This window comes from Trichosurus vulpecula, chromosome 5 (assembly GCF_011100635.1).
Source record: "Trichosurus vulpecula isolate mTriVul1 chromosome 5, mTriVul1.pri, whole genome shotgun sequence".
NCBI lineage: Eukaryota > Metazoa > Chordata > Mammalia > Diprotodontia > Phalangeridae > Trichosurus > Trichosurus vulpecula.
This window is the reverse complement of record NC_050577.1, coordinates 115,999,849-116,021,480: the sequence shown is the minus strand read 5'-3', so window position 1 is coordinate 116,021,480 and position 21,632 is coordinate 115,999,849. Positions and strand designations below refer to the sequence as shown.

The following is a 21,632-nucleotide window of genomic DNA, read 5'->3' as shown; positions in this document are numbered from 1 at the left end:
AGGAATTCCCAATCTATGCTTCCTATCGGTCTTGCTTTTTCTCTCTGGGCCTTAGTTTCTTCAGTTATAAAACAAAAAGGTTGGACTAAATCATCAGTTGTTAACCTGGTGTCTGGGAATTTCAATTTTTTTGAAAAAAATATTTCAATATAATTGCTTTCCTTTGTAAACCCATGTGTTTTATTTAAGTATTTATAAACATTCTGTGAAGGGGCCCATAGTCTTCACTAGGCTGCCAAAGGGATCTGTGACCCAAAAATGTTAATAATATCTAGATGAAATAGGTCCCTTTCAGTTCTAGATCTTCAGATTCACGATGCACAACCCGGGTGACTTTTCTTCACTGAGACTCAGTTAAGGCATTTGTAAAATGAAGGACTGGATTTTGTTTCTAAGGGTCTTTCTGTCCTGTGATAACATAGCGGGGAGCAGAGACTTAAAGGCTAAGCTGAGACAAGGCACTAGTCCTCCAGCGCCTTCCCTTTGGTGACTGCCACATGTTTCGTTGGCATTATCCTCTAGATACCTCACCTGGAGAGGGGAAGCAATTTTCCTAGGGTCAAACCAAAAGGTAACCAGCACTCCAAGTACAAGACTGCTGGAAATCCCAGGCTGACGTTCTGCTGATGAGGCCGTAACCCCTTCCCTGGCCTGGTCTAGAGAGTGGTCCATGTCTCCCAGTCAGTAAGGCAGCAGGGTGGGCAAGGGGCCAGAGGAAGGAATCAGTATATTACAAAGGCCCCCACTGCCCTTCTGCAGGGATGGGATAGGGGTGGGGGGGGGGCAGAGAGAAAAATGTCTGTTTGTTGGAGGCTTTGGAGTTGCGGTTTGTTCCTTCATTAGCATTTTAATGGAAAAACTTTCCACTCAGTCCCAAGTGAGAAGCCAGGATCTGCATTTAAATGAAGACTACCCCCTCCCTTAAGAATTATGGCCCCAAAGCTTGGAACTCGCCTCAGCTCCTCTCTGCAGGCAGGTACCTGACTGACACGATGACTTTACCTAGAGCTGGGGATCAATAACACCATTAGAGGAGAAAAGAAACCCAGATGACACATGCGCACCAACGGGGTGGCCTGCGCCTGCCCTGTCACGAATCACACACGTGGCAATGCTTGCTGGTGCACCTGTCCTTGAAAAGGCTTTGCCTGTCCTCACCTGTGGGTGTGTGCTCAGGGTCACTGCTAACTGCCTAGGCTCTCCTGCGGCTGGCTATGGGGTGGGGTGCTGGTTTGTGCCCCCCAATTCTGCATTTTCTCTCCCATACTCCCCACCTAGCTGTCCATCCTTCCCTCCCTGACTCTTGGGCCTTCTCAGAACCCATCTCTGATAGCTGGGTCCTCTACTTAGCTTCCTGTTTACCCAGGCTGCATAACTGCTCACAGAGCTTAGACGAGATGGAGAGTCAATAACCACTCTTTCCAATGCAGTGGAGAACCACCAGGCTTGCCATCTGTCTTCCCAAGCCCCTCTGGGCCTTTCTTTCTGCCCTGCCTTTATCTCTTTTTGTTGTTCAGTCATTTTGGTCGTGTACGACCCTTTGTGACCCCATTTAGGGTTTTCTTGGCAGAGATCCTAGAGGGATTTGCCATTTCTTTCTCCAGCTCATTTTACAGATGAGGAAACTGAGGCAAACTTGGTTAATCGACTTGCCCAGGGTCACACAGCTAGTAAGCAACTAAGGCCAGATTTGGACTCAGGTCTTCCTGACTCCAGGCCTGACACTCTTTTCCGCTGCCTTTCCTTTATCCCTTGCAGTGCCCAAATCTGGTTGTCTGAGAGACTTACGTCACCTAAAGACCCCAGGGCCCCACTGCAATGCAGCCATTTCATGTCCTAGAATTAGAGTGTGAACTTCTTGAGAGAAAGGACTATCTTGCTTTTTCTATTTGCATCCCCAGCACTTGGCACAGTGCCTGGCACATAGGAAGGGCTTTAAATGTTTTTTCATTTATTCATTCATTCATTCACTCACTCAAATAATCCTGGAGTGGGAATCAGAGGACCTGGGTTTGTATTCTAGCTTTGCATGGTTTATTTAATTTCTCTGGTTCTCAGTTTCCACATTTGTAGCATGAAGTAATTAGGCCAGATTGCCTCAAAGATTCCAAGATCTCTTCTGGATCTAACATTTTATAATTCTTTTATTTCAAGCCATCTTTCTATGTATTTCCTGGGTTTCTCTCTATAAAGGGAAAGGGGGCTGACCTCCTCCCCTTAGTCACCTATTCCAGGAAGGGAGAGGACAGCAAACCATTATGAGAAGCATATGGGGTGTTTGGTGGGGAGAAGCTGCCAGGATTCAGGGTGCTTCAAGGCAACCTGCCTTAAAACAAAATCTCGCATGTGGTTAAAGGGGATTTCAACACGTGAAGAAGCTTTAGACCAGCGTTGCCTGGATGTAAGGGTTTAGGGAAGTAAATAGCCTAGGCTGCCTTCACCTTTCACAGTCGTGGTATAATCAGAGCCTGGATTGAAGGAGTTATTCAGAGGGGGGAGGATGTGATGGAGAAACACTTGAAAGTTGCGAGAAAAGTATTAATTATTCAAGCCATGCTTCATAAATATTTCACTGTGGGTTTGTATGGAAAATCAGATTTGGGATTATTTACTCTCTCCTCACTCTGCTCAGTGGCTCGAGTAAGAGAGACAAGGAAGAGACAATGATGCCTCGCTCCAGGGAGATGGCTCTTGGGAAGATCTGACTGTTTGAACCCCTCTCCTCCCACCCCACAGCCCTGCATTTAGCCGGTGGGACCAAAACCCCGAGATGGGAGGATCTGGATTCCTGAATGACCATGGAGGGGTTCCTAAACGTCTCCCCCCATCTTCCCACACTATGGAGAGAGTGCAGGAAGGTACCAATCCTGCAGCTCCAAACCCTGATAGAGAATTTAACCTTTGGTTCCTGGATAATGTGGTATGTGGCCATGGTGGGTTAAGGAGGGGGAAGAAAGGAAATATATAACTCCATGATGCTGGAAAGGGAGGGCAGGGGAATTCAAAGTCCCTCTTCTATTCCCTGAAATGGTAAGAATCTACTGACCCTGCCTGTGCCCCTCTGGGGCTCTAAGTGCCAGGTGGTACAACTCTCAAATGTAACTTGGGGTGATGGGAATAGTCTTACAGCATCATTGATCTAGAACTGGAAAGTAAATTCAAGGCCATCTAACTCAAGCTCTCTATTTATGAGTTCTAAGGTTAAGTGACTTGCCCCAGGTCACATGGATACTAAGCAGAAGAGATGAGATTTGAACCCAGGTCCTTTGATTTCAGAGTTAGTTCTCTTAAAATGTTATTGTAATGTGCCTTTAACCAATACCTCCCCTAACCTTCTGTGAAGCTTTCTTACCTAGGCATACTGTATCATTTAAGGATACAGTTGAAGTAGGAAGGAGTGGAATCAGGTTTTGGTAATTATGTGCCCAATGTGGATCTCTCCCTCAAAGATGGGGCTGGGCCCACCCCCCAACCCCTAGAAGAGCCCTCAGTTGACTTAGGGTCCTCCACCCCAAAAGAGACCAATGTGTTCATGGAGGAAGACAATGGAATGGGAAAAGAACTATCATTTGTCCTTCATTCTCAAAGAGGACAATAACTTTACAAGGGTGATGTCTTGACTTGTGTATGGACTGGGCATGAGTGGGGCAGAGCTTTGCTATGTTGTCGGCCTCACTCCCTTCTCCAGAATCATAGAAGTCCAGCAGCAAGACAAAGGTCAAGACAACTGGTGATGGCCTAAGATCCAAGTAGCCAACTGTACCCCAAGCTTTTACCCAAGTTAGTGGAAAGGGAATCAAAAGAATGTGGGATTTGAAGACCTGAATTAAATTCTCAGCCCTTCTGCTTACTACCTATGTGACGTAGGATCAGTTCTCCATCTCTCTAGACCCCAATGTAAAATGAGGGGGCTTGGATGAGATCTTAGGGTTGTAATCTAGAACTAGAAGGGGCTCCTTTATTTGACCATAAGTAAACTGAGGCCCAGAGAGGGTTAAGTGATTTGTTCAAGGTTACCCAAGCAGAAAGTAGAAGGATTTGAGTTTGAACCCAGCTCCTGTGTGCTGCAACCCTCTGCTTTTCTAAAAAAAAAGACAGCTAATGTTTCTGCCTTAAAATTCTATGATTCTACATAAAAATGCTAAATAAAATGTAAGCGGGGGAGTCGGTGCTAAGTACTTGGACAAGTGACACAGAAAACAAATGATGTATGAGTTCAAGGAAGGAGATCAGTGTAACCAGAGGATTGGTGGAGGAGAGAGGATTCAAGCAGGGCCTTGAACAATGACTTGGGTTAGAATGGTTGGAAGGGAGAATGGTGAGCTTTTTGGGTGATGACAACATGGGGAGAGATGTGGAGGTCTACATGAACATGGTGTTTGAATGCAGTATCTATTGCCCATGGCCAGATAGAGCAGGGAATGAGGCTAAGGTGAGCAGAGGCAGCTAGTTGGTGCAGAGGCGAGAGCACCAGGCCTGGAGTCTGGAAGACTCTGACTGATGTCTATTTTGGGTGGGGGCAATGAACAAGTTGAAAAGGGGGAAAAAAGGGGAGAAAAGACAGAGAGGTGATGATAGTGGGGGACAGCGGTGGTGAGGGAAAGGATAGAGCAAAAATGCGGGAAGATGAGCTGGATGGATGAGGAAATAGGAGAGCGGTGGGCAGGGACAGCGACGGGGTCCTGAGGCCAAGGGATGTGGGAAAGAGGAGGTGAGAGTGTGATATGATGGGGTAGGATGCAAAAGCAGTGGGATGCTATTCTGATGGGATGGGAGAATGTTTGGAGGTGGCAGCAAGGACAGCCTTGGGCATATTGGGATGAATCTAGGAGAACCATGGGAGGCAAGATAGATTGGAATGAATCCTGAACCTTGAGCCAGAAGATCTGGGTTCAAATCTCACCTCCAAAATGTACATGCTATATCACCATGGGCAAATATATTAAGTTCTCTTAAGTGAATTAATTAAATTAAATGAGGCTTCCTCACCTGAGACAGCATGGTGTTGTAAAAAAGAGACTGATTTTGGAGTCAGATCTTAGGTGTAATGACTATAACGTGTCGTTATAATTCTCTGAGTCTCAGTTTCTCTATCTGTGAAATAGGGAGGATAATAACACTTGCACCTTATAGTTTGGTGAGGAAAGAAGTTTGCAAATCTTCATAGAATCATAGGATAATAAGGTCAGGGGTCTTAGGGATCATCCATTTTGGGCTTGGGGAGGTCAAGTGATTTTGCCAAGGTTACACAGGTAGAGATTTCATAACCAAGTCTCCCAGATCCAAGGAAAGTGTTTTCCATTTTTGGTTTATCGATTTTCTAAATTCTCTTTATTCATACCATGCACTTAGCAAACATCAACAAACACAAATGCTGCCACATAAAAAGAAAAGAAAGGGGAGTTATATAAAAAAACCCACGAATCTCTGTTGTGTATGGCTTGGATTTAAAAAAAAAATATATGTTACACTGGCACAATAGAGCCAACACAGCTCTGCCTGTCTGTGACCCCTTCTGAACTTCCTTCTGCTCCTTTCCGTGTATTTTTAAATGTTTCATCAGTGCTCTTTTCTTCTTTTCTTTCTTTTGCATCCCTATCACCATCCTCTCCAACAATGCCCCTCCTTTATGACAGAAAGGTATAGTTAAGCAAGGCTCGGTGTTTTCTCGCTATATTATTCAGCCTCTCTAAAACACTTGATACATGGGAGCTATTATTTTTGTTCTCCTAACTGGAAAGGACAGGCTCCTGTAAGAGCCACTTGGGTCTGGGTCTGGAGGCCCCGGCAGTCTCTCCAGCATCACAGACAGCGTTCCCACCCGGGGCAGGAGGACTGGGAGGCAGCTGCTCTGGCTGCTGTGACTCACCATGAAATAGTACAGCTTGGAAGAGCGGGCCATGAACTCGGGCTTGCACTCGGCCACGCAGATCTCCACAAAACCAGCATGCTGGCTGGGCTTGGCCTCCCCCATCTCACACACAATCCTGCAGGGAAAAGAAGAGAAAGCTGAGCTGTATAATAGGGCTAACTACCCTCCCCAGGCCTGCCCTGCCGTGCCTCGGAGGGAAAACAGGACATCGGTTGGATTTGCAGTCAGTGGCCCTGGATTCAAATCCAGACTCTGATTCTGATTGACCATGTGACTTGGGCCTCAGTTTTCCCATCTGCAAAATGAGGGGCTCAGACTAGATGACTTCTGAGGCACTAGTATGCTGATTCTCGACAGACCCCCCCTTTCGTGAGTCTTGGCAGAGGGGAAGATATGCCCTATCCAGACAGCTTAATGGGATTGGGGAAAAAGTGCCTGGTTTAGAGTCAGACGACATCTGTTTGAATACTGACTCTGCAACCTTGGGCAAGTCAGGTCTTACCTCTGAGCCTCAGTTTCTTTATCTGTAAAGTGGGAATACTAGTGGTACCTACTTCCCAGGGTGGTTGTTAGAATCCAATGAGAATTGTAAAGCCCTTAGCACAGTATCTGGTATGTAGTAATAAATATATATACATATATGTATATATGATTATTATTATTATAATGAGGTGGTTAGATTGTAGATTATTTCAAGGCTCCTTGCAGGTCCAAGTTTATGATCCCATGAAGGAAGGGTTACTTGTAGGGGGTGCAGGTGGGTCAGTGATGGGGCAAGGACTACGGCCTCAAGACCTAAAGCCTGAGTCTTTGGAGCCACTGGGAATGCTGTGGATGGACAGAGGAAGGTCTGGAGAAATCCTTGGTGTTCTTGATGCCGCAGAAGCTATTGGGAATCTGGTCAGGATCCAACTGAGCTAACGGAATTGTGCAGGCATTGTGGCATCGTGGAGCTGGAAGAGGCCTTAGAGTAGAGGTCCTATAGGCTATATAGTCTTACAGAGGAGGATGCGGAGGCCTGGGTCAACTCCCTGACCTGCCCAGAATCACAGGGGTAGTGCTCCCTGAGGTAGGATTTGAACCCAGGTTTTCTGCAATGCTCTTCCCATTACCATCCACAGGAAAAGGGTCATAGAGAGGAGACAAGAAGTGACAGTAGAGAACATTAGTTTCCCTTGTAATGCTATTTGGGAGGCTGGAAAATTTCAGTGACTTATTTCAAGGCTATTCGAGGCATAGCTGGGTGGCCTCCTCACCCCTGGGATGGCTGTGGCCTGGGTCACTGGCTATTTGCTTAGGTCAGTAGATTTTGCAGAGAGAGAAGCCATTCAAAGCACCGGGAGGAGTACATAGGTTCAAGGGCAGCATTTTCACATTCAGGGTGTGAGTCCTGGGTCCTCCAGGGCGAGGGTGAATGAAGGAGGAGGATGGACTGAGTGCTGGGAGTGGACCGGATAATTCATACTCATGATTTTACGGTGCCTTCCATTTTGTTTCACTCTTCCACCTTCAGTCAGGACCCACTATCTCCTGCCCTCTCCTCCCCTCCCCCCATCCTAATCTCCTCTCCTTATTTCTCTACTTTATCCTTAATTACTGTAGTTACTTTTCTCCAGTCCACTCCTCTAGTGCTAAGTCCACCTGTGGGTGAAACTGAATGCCACGGCATCCCTTTCCTTCTCTACCCCCTCCTTTTTTTCTGTGCTGAATGCATCCCACTTACTGTTCTGCAGGGATGTATCCATCCACTAGGGGGCTGCATTCCACTCCGGCCACCTTGACATGGGAGGCGATGTCTCGGAACTCTAGACCCAGGTTCTCGCCTCGGATGGTCACCTTGGTGCCTCCTTCCCGGGGACCTGTTGAAGGACTGATCTAGAGGGAGGGAGGGAGGAAGAAGGAAGCAAAACAAAGCAAAAGTGAGAGGCACTAATCTGGAACTTGGGTTATCAAAATCAAGGCTAGTCATTAGATGGCATATTGGTTAAAAACCTAAATGAATCTTCGTTGCTACGTCAGTCAGTCATCGATCAATAAATATTTATTAAGTTGTGTGCTACATGCCCCCAACCCCTATCAATTCCCATCCATTCTGGCACATGTTTCAGATGATGGCACAACCCCAATGTTATTTGTGGTCATCGATCCCTACCAGCGATTGGCTTCTATGATAACATGTTTGCCCAATCGGTCAAGTAGATAGCTGGTTGGCAACTCTAGATGGAAACAATACTGCCTAACTGATGAGGAAAGGGAAAGCAATGCTTTCTCTTTCCTAACCGATTTCCTATTTAGTGCCAAGGCCCCAAGAAGGCAGCCTGGGTACTGTAACTATCAATTAACAGTCACTTTTGGCAAAGCACTTTAAAGCTGTGTCTTTTTAATGAGCCAATATTCAAAGTTCCTGATAGGATCCATAACCACTGGAAAGCAGGAGAGAAAAAGGAGGGAAGGTTACCACCCCCAATCCCTCCTAGGCTGTTAGAAGCAGAAGCAGGAGGAAAGGTCCAGAACTCTCTGAGCACATTCCCAGGACTATAAAAGCATTTCATTATAATCCATCCAACTTCACAGTTGGGCTCGATTCAAATCCGCAAATAGATTTAAGTGGGAGTTTACCCCCATGCATTGGTCACAGTGAGTGAGTTTACTATCCCAAGGGGTGCCATATGCATTAAGATCCCAAATTGGAAATTTTAGGAACCAAGGTTCAGAAGGCTGCTTTGAGGTAGGATCAGAATATAAATAAATACAGTTAAGCCTTCACACTCTTAAGGGTAGCGACTAGCAAGGATAACAACACATTCAGTGCCAGGATTCTGTGGCATTTTATGGGCCAAGATGGTGGCACATATCAGAATTCCATTGCCAGCATTCCTGACACCTGGATCTTGATCAAGGTTAGGGAGTGAATTGGTGCCAGAGCAGAGAGGAGAACCCAAAAGACCTGCCTCTTAATTCCTATCTCTTCTATATCACCTGTAAGCAGTATAGCATGATGAATAGAGACCCAAGAAGACCTGGATTCAAGTCCTGCCTTGATCATAAAATGACTGTTTGATCATTCAACCTCATAGTGCTCCAGGCAATACTCTATGATTGGAAATTGCATAGAAGTTGATGACCTGCTTTGGGAGAGGGTGTTCTGAGCTGTGAATTTCCTAGGCCAGTATAATCCCATATCCAAACCCTTCCTTATCCCTCCTCCATGTGCCCTGTTGAGTCGGTGTATGGTTTCATCTCTAAGTTGGGCATAAAGAAGAAAACAGGCTGGGTCAGTACCTCTAAGAGAGAATCAACCAGCTTCTGTCTTTGAGCAAGGGGGGAGGAAAGGAGCTTCATTGCTCTTCAGAGAGGGGAAGGTGAAGACCAGTTAGAGGGAAGCTTATGCTCTTTCCATAATCCCCTCAGCCAGTCCCTACAGCACATCGGATGCCAGGGATGCCAATACTGACATGGTATTCCAGCCCCTACCTTGTCATACTGAAAAAAGAGGAGTTTTATCTGTCAGACCATCCTCCATTCCCTGGGTTCCCTTGAATGACAGTGCCAATACAGGAGCTGGTAAATAGCCTTGGGTTCCGGGGAGGTTTGTTTAATTTGCTGTCTCCTCCCAGTGATTTCTTTGGACATGGGCCAGGAAGTTAGAAGCTCCCTCCACTCATGGCAGACATGCTATTGGCAATGATGTACAGTTGGCCCAGGGAGATTACTTTCCTGTTAATGGCTCTGGGAACAACCTTACCACTGAAGTCAAGGTGTGGCTAGTCTTCCAGAAACTCTGAAAGGGTGGGGTTAATTGCTACGGCTGCATGGAGGGAGAAAGGCTCCTTTCCAGAGTAGAGTCTTGAGGCTTCTCTGTACCAAGGGCAGAGGGGAACAAGATGGAGACCAGGAGTTATGGGAACAGTGATCTCCAAATGCTTTATAGTTGAGAATTCCTGTGGACTGATTTTGAGCCTCTAGTCCTCAGGAGAGAGCCCCAGAAAGAAAGCTCCCAGTGGATGGAACAGAAGAGGGGAGAATCAGTAGAATCAGAGAATCAGTGTGAGACTCAATCAGATCAGTCCTGTTTGCTGACCTTGTCAAACCTGGCATCCTCCCATTTTCTCTTCAACCCCAAACCACAAAAGAAAGGATTAAGAGAGGATTGAAGAAAAAGACAAAGGGGAGAGTGCTAAAACTCTCAGCATCCACAGCATGTTCAAAGCAGTGGACAGTAGGGCCAGGACCTTAAAAGAACCAAGGAAAAATGGACCAATGTCTGGAGCATGTCAGGCTGTAGCTTGGCCAGGGAACAGGGTGTGGTGCTGGCAGAGGGCAGCTCTGGCCTCGGAGGGACTTCTGGAGGTCTTGTTACTCATGAAGAAAATTCAAGATTCTACAGCTCCTTATGCATTTGACAGACATTTATTATGATAATCACAGAATCCTAGCTTGAGAGCTGAAAGGAACCTCAGAGGCCAACTAGCCCAGCCCCCTTATTTTACAGGCGAGGAACCGAAGGCTGTGGACATTAAGTGGCTTTTCTAAGATGACACAGGGAAGTAAACACCAGAGATGGGATGCGAACCTCCCTCTGCCCACTCCAGAGCCATGGAGGGCTCTTTTCTTCACTTTTTTTTTAACTGGACCTCTGAATTTCTTTGGTCTAGAGGGCTTCTGATGAGGAACTCCCTTAATGAATGCAGATTGGCACCTACTGTAATTTTATAATCTTAGGGAATTGCTTGGGGCTCTGAGAAATTAAATGACTTACCCAGGGTCACAAAGCCAGTCTGAGTCTGAGTCTGAGTCAGGACTTGAACCCAGGTCTTCCAAAATTTTAGGCCAGTTCTCTATCTATTATGTCACACTCCTCTAGAAATAATGTCTTGTTTCCACTTAATAATGTAATTATAACAATTCTTCCTTATCACGAGTTCTTAACCTGGGGTCTGTGAACTTATTTTAAAAATCTATCGATAATACCATTGCAGCATACTTGGCTTCTTTTGTAAACAGTATTTTATTTCATGCATTTAAAAACACTATTCTGAGGACTCCATGAGCTTCTCTAGACTGCCTAAGGGGTCTAGCGCGTGCACACACACACATACACACACACACACACACGTGTTAAGAATTCCAGCCTTACATCATTATTAAATAATAATCATTTTCAAATTTTTATATATTCACACTACCTGGAGTTTGCAAAGCACTTTCTTCCCCAAATTCGACTTGGTAGGTAATAGAAATATTGCCAGCCCATTTTAACAGATGAGGGAACTGAGACCCAGAAAGGTTAAGTGGTTTCCTCAATGTCATACCACTACAGAATGCCAGAGACAGCATTCCAGCTGGTCTTCAGACTCTGTCTGTTGTTTTTTCTACTTATACCCAAGATGCCCTGCTAATTTGTTAAGCGTCTACTGTGTTCAGAGCATTATACTCAGAAATGAACAATTTCTATAATCCCCAATCTCTTCCCTCATGGAAATTACCATCTTCAGGAGGACATAGGAATATATGTGTGTGTATGTGTATGTATGTGTGTGTGTGTATGTACATGCCTATGTATATACATATACACACACATAGGTGTGTATACATAAACAATACACACATGTATCATTTAGTCATTTCAGTCGTGTCTGACTCTTCATGACCCCATTTAGGGTTTTCTTGGCAGAGATCCTAGAGTGGTTGGCCACTTCCATCTCCAGCTCGTTTTACAGATGAGGACACGGAGGCAAATGGTATTAAATGACTTATTCAGGGTCATAGAACTAGTAAGTGTCTGAATCCAGATTGAACTCAGGCCTTCCTGACTCCCAGGCATCTAGGTAGTGCAGTGGTTCAAGCACATCTTCTTAACTTCAAATCTAGCCTCAGACATGTACTAGCTTTGTGACCCTGGGCAAGTCACTTAACCCTGTTTGCCTCAGTTTCCCCATCTGTAAAATGAGCCGGAGAAGGAAACAGCAAACCCCTCCAGTATCTTTGCCAAGAAAATCCCAAATGGGGTCATGAAGAGTCAGACATGACTGAAACAAGTGAACAATAACCTCCCAACTCCAGGCTGAGCACGTTACCTACTGTGCCACCTCGCTGCCCATGCACGTATGTATGCAACATAATATTAACATATATTATTTGTATATGTATATGTGCATGCCTATAGATTATAGATACTAGATTATCTTTATTTTACATATTAGAAGCCTGAACTGTTAGAGGGAGCTTCTTTATTCGGGATTTCACTATATCACTGGTATATTCGTGCATGTTCTTGTGTGTGTGTGTTGGCCAGACGTTTGATGTCTTCAATATAAGGGGCTGTATAGAGAGGAAACTCTCCATTTAGGCTCATGCTTCTTGTACAGCTTAGGGTCCCAGAGAGTCATCTGAGCCATTGAGAAGTTAAGAAACTTCCCCGGGGTTGCACAGCAGTGCCCGTCAAGGGCGACACTCAACCCTAGGCCACCCTGAATCTCAGGCCTCCTCTCTATGCCTTCATGCCCTGCAGTGTCTGCCATGATATTAATGATAATCATAGCCGGCATTCACCCAGCACTTTACAGTTTACAAAATGCTTCACACCTGTTATCTCATTGAATCCTTGCAATATTCATGGGGTGAAATGGTGTGAATGTTCTTAGCTCCATATTAAAGATGAAACTTTATAGACCTGTTGTGGAGATCAAATCAAAAAATGTCTACGGAAGTGCTTATAAGGTATACATGAAGCGCCTCATAAATGTCCTTATTGTATGCTAAAAGCACTTAGTATAGTGCTTGGCACATAGTAGGCACTTAATAATGTTTGTTGATTGACTAGATTAAAAGAATCTACACAGCAGGGCTCAGTCGGGGTTATTGCCTGACTATTCCCCTTACAGGACACAGCACGAAGAGCATGGGACTTGCTGTCAAAGAGTCAGGCTTAGCCATTCCGGACCTCACTTGTCTTTATCTATAAAATGAGGGGGTTGGATTAAATGACTTCCAGTATAGCTGGTGATTGCATGATCCGATGATCAGGAGTCAAGAGTCTTGGACCTGGAAGCAGGAAGATCCCAGTTCAAATCTAGCCTCAGACACTTCCTAGTTGTGTGACTCTGGGCAAGTCACGTAACCACTCCCCACTTCAGTTTCCTCTAACTCTAGAATGGGGTCGATGATGGCATCTATCTCCTGGCATCGTTGTGAGGACAAAAGGAGATGATATCGGTAGAGTGCTTTGTAACCTTAAAGTGCTACAGAGAAGCTACTCATTATTATTATTAATTGTTATTAATCATTATAGAGAGAAATCAGAGGGTAACGACAAAGACTTTGTAGATTACTGAGGCTGACCCAAGGCTCATGGGAAGGGTCAATTTACTAGAGCCCACAAGCCACATCGGCCCTGAGTATTCCCCATCTGGGGTAACTCTAAGAGGCAACTCTATCCTGGCCCCACTCGGGCTCTGGTGCTGTCTCTCAGAAGTCCACCCTGAACCCCGGATCTAGAGAGGAGGATACCTTGGCTCACCTCATTGATGCGGGGGTTGGTACACTTGCCGTTAGTACTTGACAGCTCCAGCCATTTGTTTTCCTGCGTGGGACAGTGTTGTCGGAGGGTGCATTGGCCCAGGCCTTGGCACCAGCCACACTCGAAGTCTGGGTCAGCCTTGAGGCACAGGCCACAGCTTTCTCGCATGGCCCCGCACTTGTACAGATGAACTATGGGTAAAGCACAAGAGATGGACCTTGAGGAAGAAGGTTAAAAGAGTGGTGAATGGAGGCTGAGACTAGAGCCTGCAGAGCAGAGAAGGGGCTTCAGCTGCAGGGTTCACGGGGTAAGGTGACAGCTTCATTACTTTGGCTATTTATCACTGAATAGGATGCAAGTCATAGGAAGCCGGCTGAACCCAGCTGGAGACATGAGTTTAACGGTGAAGTAATGGTCCCCTTACTACCTCCAACAATTTTGCTCCCATTCCTGCAGGGTCTGTACTAGTCCAAAAGACTACCTGTCAAAATCTAAGAGGACCAGGAGATGCTGCAGGAATAAGAAGGCTGGAGGAAGTAAAGGGATCCATGATTTGGGAGTTAGATGGCAGGGGATAGGGTGGGGGGAAGGTCAGGGTTGGTTGGGAAATCCATGTACCCGCCCATAGACACATTCATATATGTGTATGCCTTCCTCTCCTCTCCCTCCCAAACATGCTTACAATACAAACGTATGAACACCGCCCAAGAGCGCAGGGCTGCCCCTCCCATAATGTCATATCTGAATACACAGAATACAGGATGTCCAAAGAATCTGTGAGTGGGTTCATAGACACAGAGGGTGAGGGTCATTTGCTGTTCACTTGTTTTGGTTGTGTCTGACTCTTCCTGACCCCATTTGGAGTTTTCTTGGCAGAGATACTGGAGCGGTCTGCCACTTCCACCTCCAGCTCATTTTACAGATGAGGAAACTGAGGCAAACAAGGTTCAGTGACTTGCCCAGGGTCACAAAGCTGGTCAGTATCTGAGGCCGGACTGGACTCAGGTATTCCTGACTCCAGGCCTGGTGTTCTGTCCAGTGCACCACCTAGCTGCCCCAAGGGTCATTTCAGGGGGAGATGTTGGCTTCTTTATGGTAAAGTCACAGCCAAGTCACTGGGGTTTCCAACCAGGGGAGAACATGGGACAGGGAGAAAACAGGGAAACCTGGCCTTTAATTGGTTAACTGCATGACCTTGAGCTTGGCTTTTCTGGGATTCATTTGTAAGATTAGGGAATAGGACCAGATGAGCTTGGAAGTCCTTTTCTATTTGAATAGTCTAAGTCTGTGAGCGAGAAGAGAAACATCCTATAATAGTTTCTTGCCCACAAATCATTTTCCACTGCCTGCATTGTCTGTTGGCTGCTTTGGGCTTTGAGGAAGTAGAGACTATAGGAGGGGAGAGGAGAGACACAGAGGAGAGTAAAAGGGGGAGCCGGAGACAAAGGCAGGGGGAGGACTGGTGACTGGTGACAGCCGTGTAGGAGTGTCGCTCTGTCCTTCCCCTCCTGGGTCTGCCCTGAAGCTCTGCGGTTGATACCGGCGTCCATACCTTTGTTCTGGGCTGGGTTGTCGATGTTGAAGCCCCCATTCCACACAACGGTCAGCTCCACAGGCAGGTTGTTGATCTCCATTCCCTCATAGGAATACTGCAGCCAAAAGGTGAAAGGAAAGAAAAGATTTCATGTGGAATTTCTAGGGAAGACCAGGGCACTCATCCCTGGTAGGATGGGGACAAGGATGGAGACAGGAATGGATTTGGACCATGTGAAGTCCTGGGATCTCTTGCTGACTCTAAGGCAGAGCAGAAGGGTAATAGACATCTCTCCTTCTTACACAATGCTACCAAAGTTATTTTCCTCAGGTGTCTGACTCTTCATGACCCCATTTGGGGTTTTTTTGGCAAAAGACACTGGAGTCGTTTGCCATTTCCTTCTCCAGCTCATTTTACAGATGAGGAAACTAAGGCAAACAGGGTTAAGTGATTTGCCCAGAGTCACACAGCTAATAAGTATCTGAGGCTGGATTTGAACTCACGAAGATGTGTCTTCCTGGGCACTCTACGCACTATGGTGCCACCTAGCTGCCCCTTCCCTAGATGTAGATCTAACCATTTCTCTACTCAATGAATGCCACTGGCTCCTTATTAATTACCTCCAGGATAAAAGTTCTCTGTTTAGCTCTTAAAGCCCTCCACAACTTAGCCCCAACCCACCTTTTTAAGCCTCATAGGACATCATTCGTCTTCCTCTTTTTCTGATGGGTATCAGGTCCCTCCTACAGTCTTCTGTCCAGCTGACTCCGCCTTCTCTCTGTTCCTCACACATGTTACTGTGTCTCCTGTCTCTTTGCATTTGCATTGACCGTGCCACATGCCTAAAATTCACTTCCTCCTTACTTCCGCCTTATAAAGTCGCTCTTTCTGTAAGATGCAGCTCAAGCACCATCTTCCGGGAGAAACTTCCTCCCACCCCCAACTGCTGGAGTCCTCCTTCCCAAACTACTTTATATCTAACTACTTTGTACACACTTGCATTGACTCCCTTTGTATTTACGCAGCACAGATTTATATACGTCCTTGTTTCCTCCATTAGAACCTAAGCTCCTTATGAAGAAGGATTGCTTCATTCGCTGCGCTTGTATTCCCAATGCAGTGCCAGGAGCAGAGTAAATATTTCTTGATTAACCGGGAACAGAAGGATAAAGCAATGGGAGCACCAGTGGGGACACAGCACTTCCTGGGTGAGACGCCCATCCCCATTACTGATTTAAGGGGTGGAAGTGAGCAAATCACTTGCCTCCTCTGGGTCTCAGTTTAACCCACTTTGAAGTGAGGAGAGTCCCTGTCCTGTTCCATCTCCTCATGCTTCTCCTGGAATGTTAAAAACACATAGCTGAATTTCCCAGAGTGATTTGGGTCATTGTTAATCACTGGAATAGGCCTTCAGGCCTCCAAACAGCCCTCCTCTGAACTCTGCTGAGAGGATCTAGGGCTCCTGAGTGGTCCTCAGAAGAAGACGTTCCACCTGTGTTCCATGAGCACACATTTGTGTGGCGGATCTTTTATTTCCTGTTATGTGACAGAGTTCAGTCCCATCGCCATGAGTTTCATGAACATCTGGAGGTCTGTTCCCATTACCCTTCTCTTCTGCATCATTTCTAGATACAGGCTTCCCTGGCTTCCTTCACCTCTCACCTAACATCTCATCATCTTTGAGAAGGTTTTCCTGACCGCATCCCCTGCCCTTAATGCTAGTGTCTTCCCTCCATCAGTCTCCAATTTATCCTATCTATATCTTGTTCCTATGTAGTTTTTCATTTTGTTTCCCTCTTTGGACTGTGGGGTGTAATAGTAATTAAGGTGGGACTTTTTGCTTTTCTTCTCTTAAGTGCTTTTAATGATTCTGGCCTTTGTTTGAATGGGGCAGATAAAGTGGGATCTTTTTGTCTTGGAGTATTTCTCAGCACTGAGACAATTGGGAGTCATTGATTTGTATATGATGTGATCCTGGGGATCGAGAACCTTCCCAGACCCAGCCTGGGTGAGGTCAGAGCCTTCTGGGCTCCAAACTGGATATAACTGAGGAGAGCTTGGCATTTGATTTTTGGGGCACACTCATGGAAGGAGTGTTGAGACTCTGGGCAAGCTGCAAACTGCCCCCCAGCTTTGCAATCCAGATGTTGGTTCTTCTCTGGTAACTATGAATTGTGATTTGAATCAGACATGGTCTGTCTGTTGATATTTGTAATTTCTGTTTCTATTTGCTCTGAAATTCAGGGTGCTGGCTATTTCCCCTGAACTAAGTGAATGATATTTGTATATTTGATTAAGCTGAGATTGTTAACCCCTTAAAGTTACTTTCCTTATTAAAACAGATCAAGGAACCTCTGTTGGCAGCTTTCTGGGTGCTGGTTGTTGGTGGATCTTACACCCCCACAGCAGCTGCTAGCTGGATTACTGAAACATGGGGTCCTTGAGAGAAGGGACGATTTTTTATCTTTTTTTTGTATCCCCAGAGCTTAGCACAGGATTTTGAATCAAGACACATAGGTTTCAATCCTAGCTCTGACATGGACTGCTGTGCAATCTTGGACAAGTAATTTAACTCTGGGAAAGGCTGCTCTGATTATGGGAAAGCACAATAGGTTCTTAATAAATGCATATTGACTGGTTGACTGACTGTTGCTATGGGGCCACAATTGCTGAAGTCCTCCTGAAGCCCCTGGATGGAAGATCTACGCACTTGAATTATGAATCCCAAGCCACTGGGTGGGCCCAAAGGCAGCAGACCCCAAAGCAGCTTTGTTCTCAGGTGCGTGATACCCCAGGTAGGGGATCATGAACTCAAGGTAGAGGAAGGCATTGCAGTGACTTGGAAATGGAGGAATTATCTAGGAAGGAAGAAGTAATTGGGAAAATGGAAGGTAGGGAAGGAAATAAAAAAAAGATTGGGCCTATGATTCAGTGTTAAGTCACTCAGGAGGAATAAAAGCAAAAGTGAACAACAAGATGCCAAAGGTGTTTGTTGATGGAAGATTTTATTTTTCTGATCTAAACTGATATTTCATCAGCTCACTTGACTCTCCTCTGTTTGGCACAGAAAAGATGGCCTTTTCTGTGGGCTCTGACCACCTGCCCCAGCTGGGACAAGGACCTGGGCTTAAGCTCCTGTGAAGAGAGGGGTTACTTCCTAGGGGAATCTACTGTAATAACAATTTAGATTTCAAGATCTTTCTCACCCAATAATAGGCCAGATGTCCTGCTAATATATCTACCCAGTGACAAGAGTGGGGAGAGAGTTTTTCTACTGGGCATCAGGGCCCTGTGTCACTGTGGGCATCAGTCAAGCCTGTAATTAGAATCTGAGGACCCTTCCCAATGCCTTAGAGAACAAGGCAAGGGAGGGAGGAATGCAGGAGTGTGCCCCAGGCAGCATCTCCAATGCCTACCTGGTGATTTTCTCATTGTTCAATTAGACAATCCCCACCATAGGTGGCTGGGATGAGACAAAGAGAGAGAAGAAGAATGGGCAGCTACCTAGAACAGCCCAGGCCTCATTGCCCTTTGTCTGAGCAAAAGTAGGCCCGAATCGGCCTGGACAGATGCATATCCTATTCTTAGAATATCTTTAGGGAAGGAGATTCTGTAATTATCTTCAGAGACCTTTTCTATTTTCTTACAACCCTCAGATCCAGGAAATCTTTTCTGCTGGCCATCCTTCCCTAATTTCCATGATGATATAACTACATTTGTAGAGGAGAATGATGCTGCTCTATAGCCAGCCAACATGATCTGCATGTTGGACTGTTTCCCTAGGAGTGGGAGAGTTTCTGTTAAGCCATCCCACATGTTTGGCCATAGGCTACCTCATGACTGATGGTGCTCATTTCTGAGATGGCTGGCCAGGGTTAGAGATGCAGTTCTGTGATTGAGGGACGGAGCAAAGCCAATTGACCCACACAGGCCCAATTTTCCCTATCTCTGTTCCTCACCCATCTCCTGGGCCCATGTCTTTGCACTGTCCATCTCTTACTCCTACAACTCATTCTCTCCTCACCCCCACCTCGCAGAACCCACATCTTCCCTCAAGAATTGCCTCATGCATCACTTTCTACATGAAGCCTTTCCTTATTCACCCACTGCTACCCCACTGCTAGTGCCCTTGTCCTACTTTGTATTTAGATATCTTGAGCTGAATTGAATTTATTCTCTTTATATTTCTTCTGTATATACTTACTGACTTCCTTAATAGAATGTAAGCGATCTGAAAATAGGGATTACGGGAAATATCTAGGACAGAGGCATTCAACTCCCAAGTGCACCTGGACCAGATTAAAAGTCAATGGGAAATATTTACAAAATACGTAAAAAGACAACAGAACATTGATAACGTTAACATGCCGTTTTCTAAGTCATTATAGAGCTCACAGGGATCTTTATGTACCATTTAGTGGCTCCAGTTTCTACTGATTTTGATACCACTTGTCTAGGGCACTCACTGAATTGATGGCAAAATCAGGCTTAGAGACCCATTGCTAATTCCAGGGCATGAACCTGACAGAATGGAGGCATTGCTCTGGCCAGTAGCAGAAGGGGCAGGAAGGAACAGAGCTCCTTTGTCAACTGGTACATACAATAAGGGAAGAAGAAGGGAACGTGAGTGTGTGATTGTAGGCAAGCTCACAGACACTAATATACAAGCAGAACAGCATAGTATGGGGGTAGTGGTGCAGGATTTTGAGTCAAGACACATGATTTCAATCCTAGCTCTGACACTGACTGCTGCGTAATCTTGGACAAGTAATTTAACTCTGGGACTTGGCTTTCTCATCTGTAAAGTGGGGATAATAATATTCATACTTTTTACTTCAGAGTGGTTGTGAGGAAAGCACTTTGGAAATGTTAAAGAGCATATAAATATTCATATAAATATGAATTACTATTGTACGGTCACATAAGACAAACATATATGCTTACATGGATATAGCAATACATTTACATCAATATCTCTCATTATATATGCACATATACATACTGTATGTATATATATGTAGGTATGTATGTACATATCTAGAGGCAGCCAGGTGACACAGTGGATAGAGCGCCAGGCCTGGAGTCAGGAAGACTCATCTTCCAGAGTTCAAATCCAGCTTCAGACACTTACTAGCTGTGAGACCCTGGGCAATTCACTTAACCCTGTTTACTTCAGTTTCCCCACTTATAAAATGAGCTAGAGGAGGAAATGGTAAACCACTTCAGCATCTTTGGCAAGAAAATTCCAAATGGAGTCACAGAGAGACATGACTGAAACAAGAAACAAGAAAAGAACTCTTCCTCCTCCTCATTCAGGGGCAGTAATTGTAAAAATAAACTCAGATAAGTTCATAAACCCCAAGAGCTCCATCTCATTCTCCAGGGAAGTTATTTTCCTTTGGAACATTTTCTTTCATCTGTGGACATCCCAGTCCTGTGGCTGCCTCCCCGACTCAGGGTACAGGATCTCTTTGACAGTGCAGCCTGGGAGCTGTGAGGCCTCTCACCTTCTCCCCCTGCCTCCAATCTCCCCTCCCCTCTCTTCCCCTCATCCTTTATAGACCACTTAGCATTTATATAGCTCTTTGCAATCATCGGACAGTTAATTGAACAACCCCCCCAAGGCCAAGGAGGCTGTTACTGCTCCCCTGAGACATCAGGAACAAGGAGGTTAAGCATCTCAATCAAGGTCAGGTACTCTAGGATTGGGCCCCTGCATGGCTTAATCTCTGTATGACCTTAGGTGGGAAAGCCTAGACCAGAATTTTCCCATTTTTTGACACAGAGGGAGCACCTCTGCTACTTGAGTCCCTCCCCCTCTTCCTCCTTTGACTTCTCCCCTCAACCCCTTCACTTCTCCACCTTCCAGCCTCCTCATCTCCCCTCCCTCCCCCCACCCCGCAAAAGCTCTAAGCCTCCTTGATAAAATACATTTCAGTGAGTCAGGAGAATAAACTGTAAAATCTGAGAAATAGTAGCCATCTGTTCAGTTCTCAGGACTGCAGAGCATGTAGTAGAGGCACCATCTCCAGTATTATGTCACTAAAGATATAAGTAAGGTGGATTTTAGTGTGCATAAGGTGGATTTTTGTTATTCTTTCTTAGGAGTTTAGTTTCCCAGGATCCACGGTCATAACAATCTCTATTTCTCATGCTCATGACTTGTAAACATCTCCACTATGCTTGTGCAGCGTTATAGAATGATAAATAATATAAACATTGTGTTCAAAATTGTAAATATCCACTGCAATCATACAATGAGATAGAACGGTGAGATAATGTAAACTTAGGCTGTTGCTGGCAATATGCCTTCTTTTTCTGTTGCCTTATAAAGCAGGTGGGCACTGGTCAGTGAGGATGGAACCCTTAGGGTTGAATGCACAAGCTGGAATGCTGTGCATGCCATGATTGGCCCCCATCAAGCCTTGAGGGGGAATCTGTGTGGGCCTCAACTGGCCCCCATGGAGGCTTGAGGGAATTTAGAGGAGACAAGCTGTTCCTGTCTCGCTTGACTCCGTGGAGATGTAAGGGTAGTTGCGCCCCCTTCTTGTTGACCCCTTCAAGAAGGGTGATTAGGGAATGCTGTAGAGTTAGTGCTCCCATTATCAGCAAACCCTTAGGAGAAGACCAGACTAGAATAAAGCAAGATTATTAACCCCTCTGAAGCTATCTTCCTGTCCTTCCTGTCTGACCAGATTAAGAATGAA

The 21,632-nt window shown here is 45.6% G+C and overlaps 1 protein-coding gene across 2 annotated transcripts in view; it reads right to left on the bottom strand.

Moving 5' to 3' along the window:
- Positions 1 to 21,632, bottom strand: part of PLXNA4 (plexin A4) — a 139,008-nt gene that overhangs the window by 86,636 nt on the left and 30,740 nt on the right. For both annotated transcript variants that reach the window (XM_036760468.1, XM_036760469.1), the window contains exons 6-9: positions 14,944 to 15,040; positions 13,392 to 13,582; positions 7,596 to 7,747; positions 5,870 to 5,987 (exon numbers count right to left, since the gene is read on the bottom strand). In XM_036760468.1, coding sequence (XP_036616363.1) covers positions 5,870 to 5,987; positions 7,596 to 7,747; positions 13,392 to 13,582; positions 14,944 to 15,040 — 558 coding nt within the window. The remainder of the gene's footprint in view (positions 1 to 5,869; positions 5,988 to 7,595; positions 7,748 to 13,391; positions 13,583 to 14,943; positions 15,041 to 21,632) is intronic.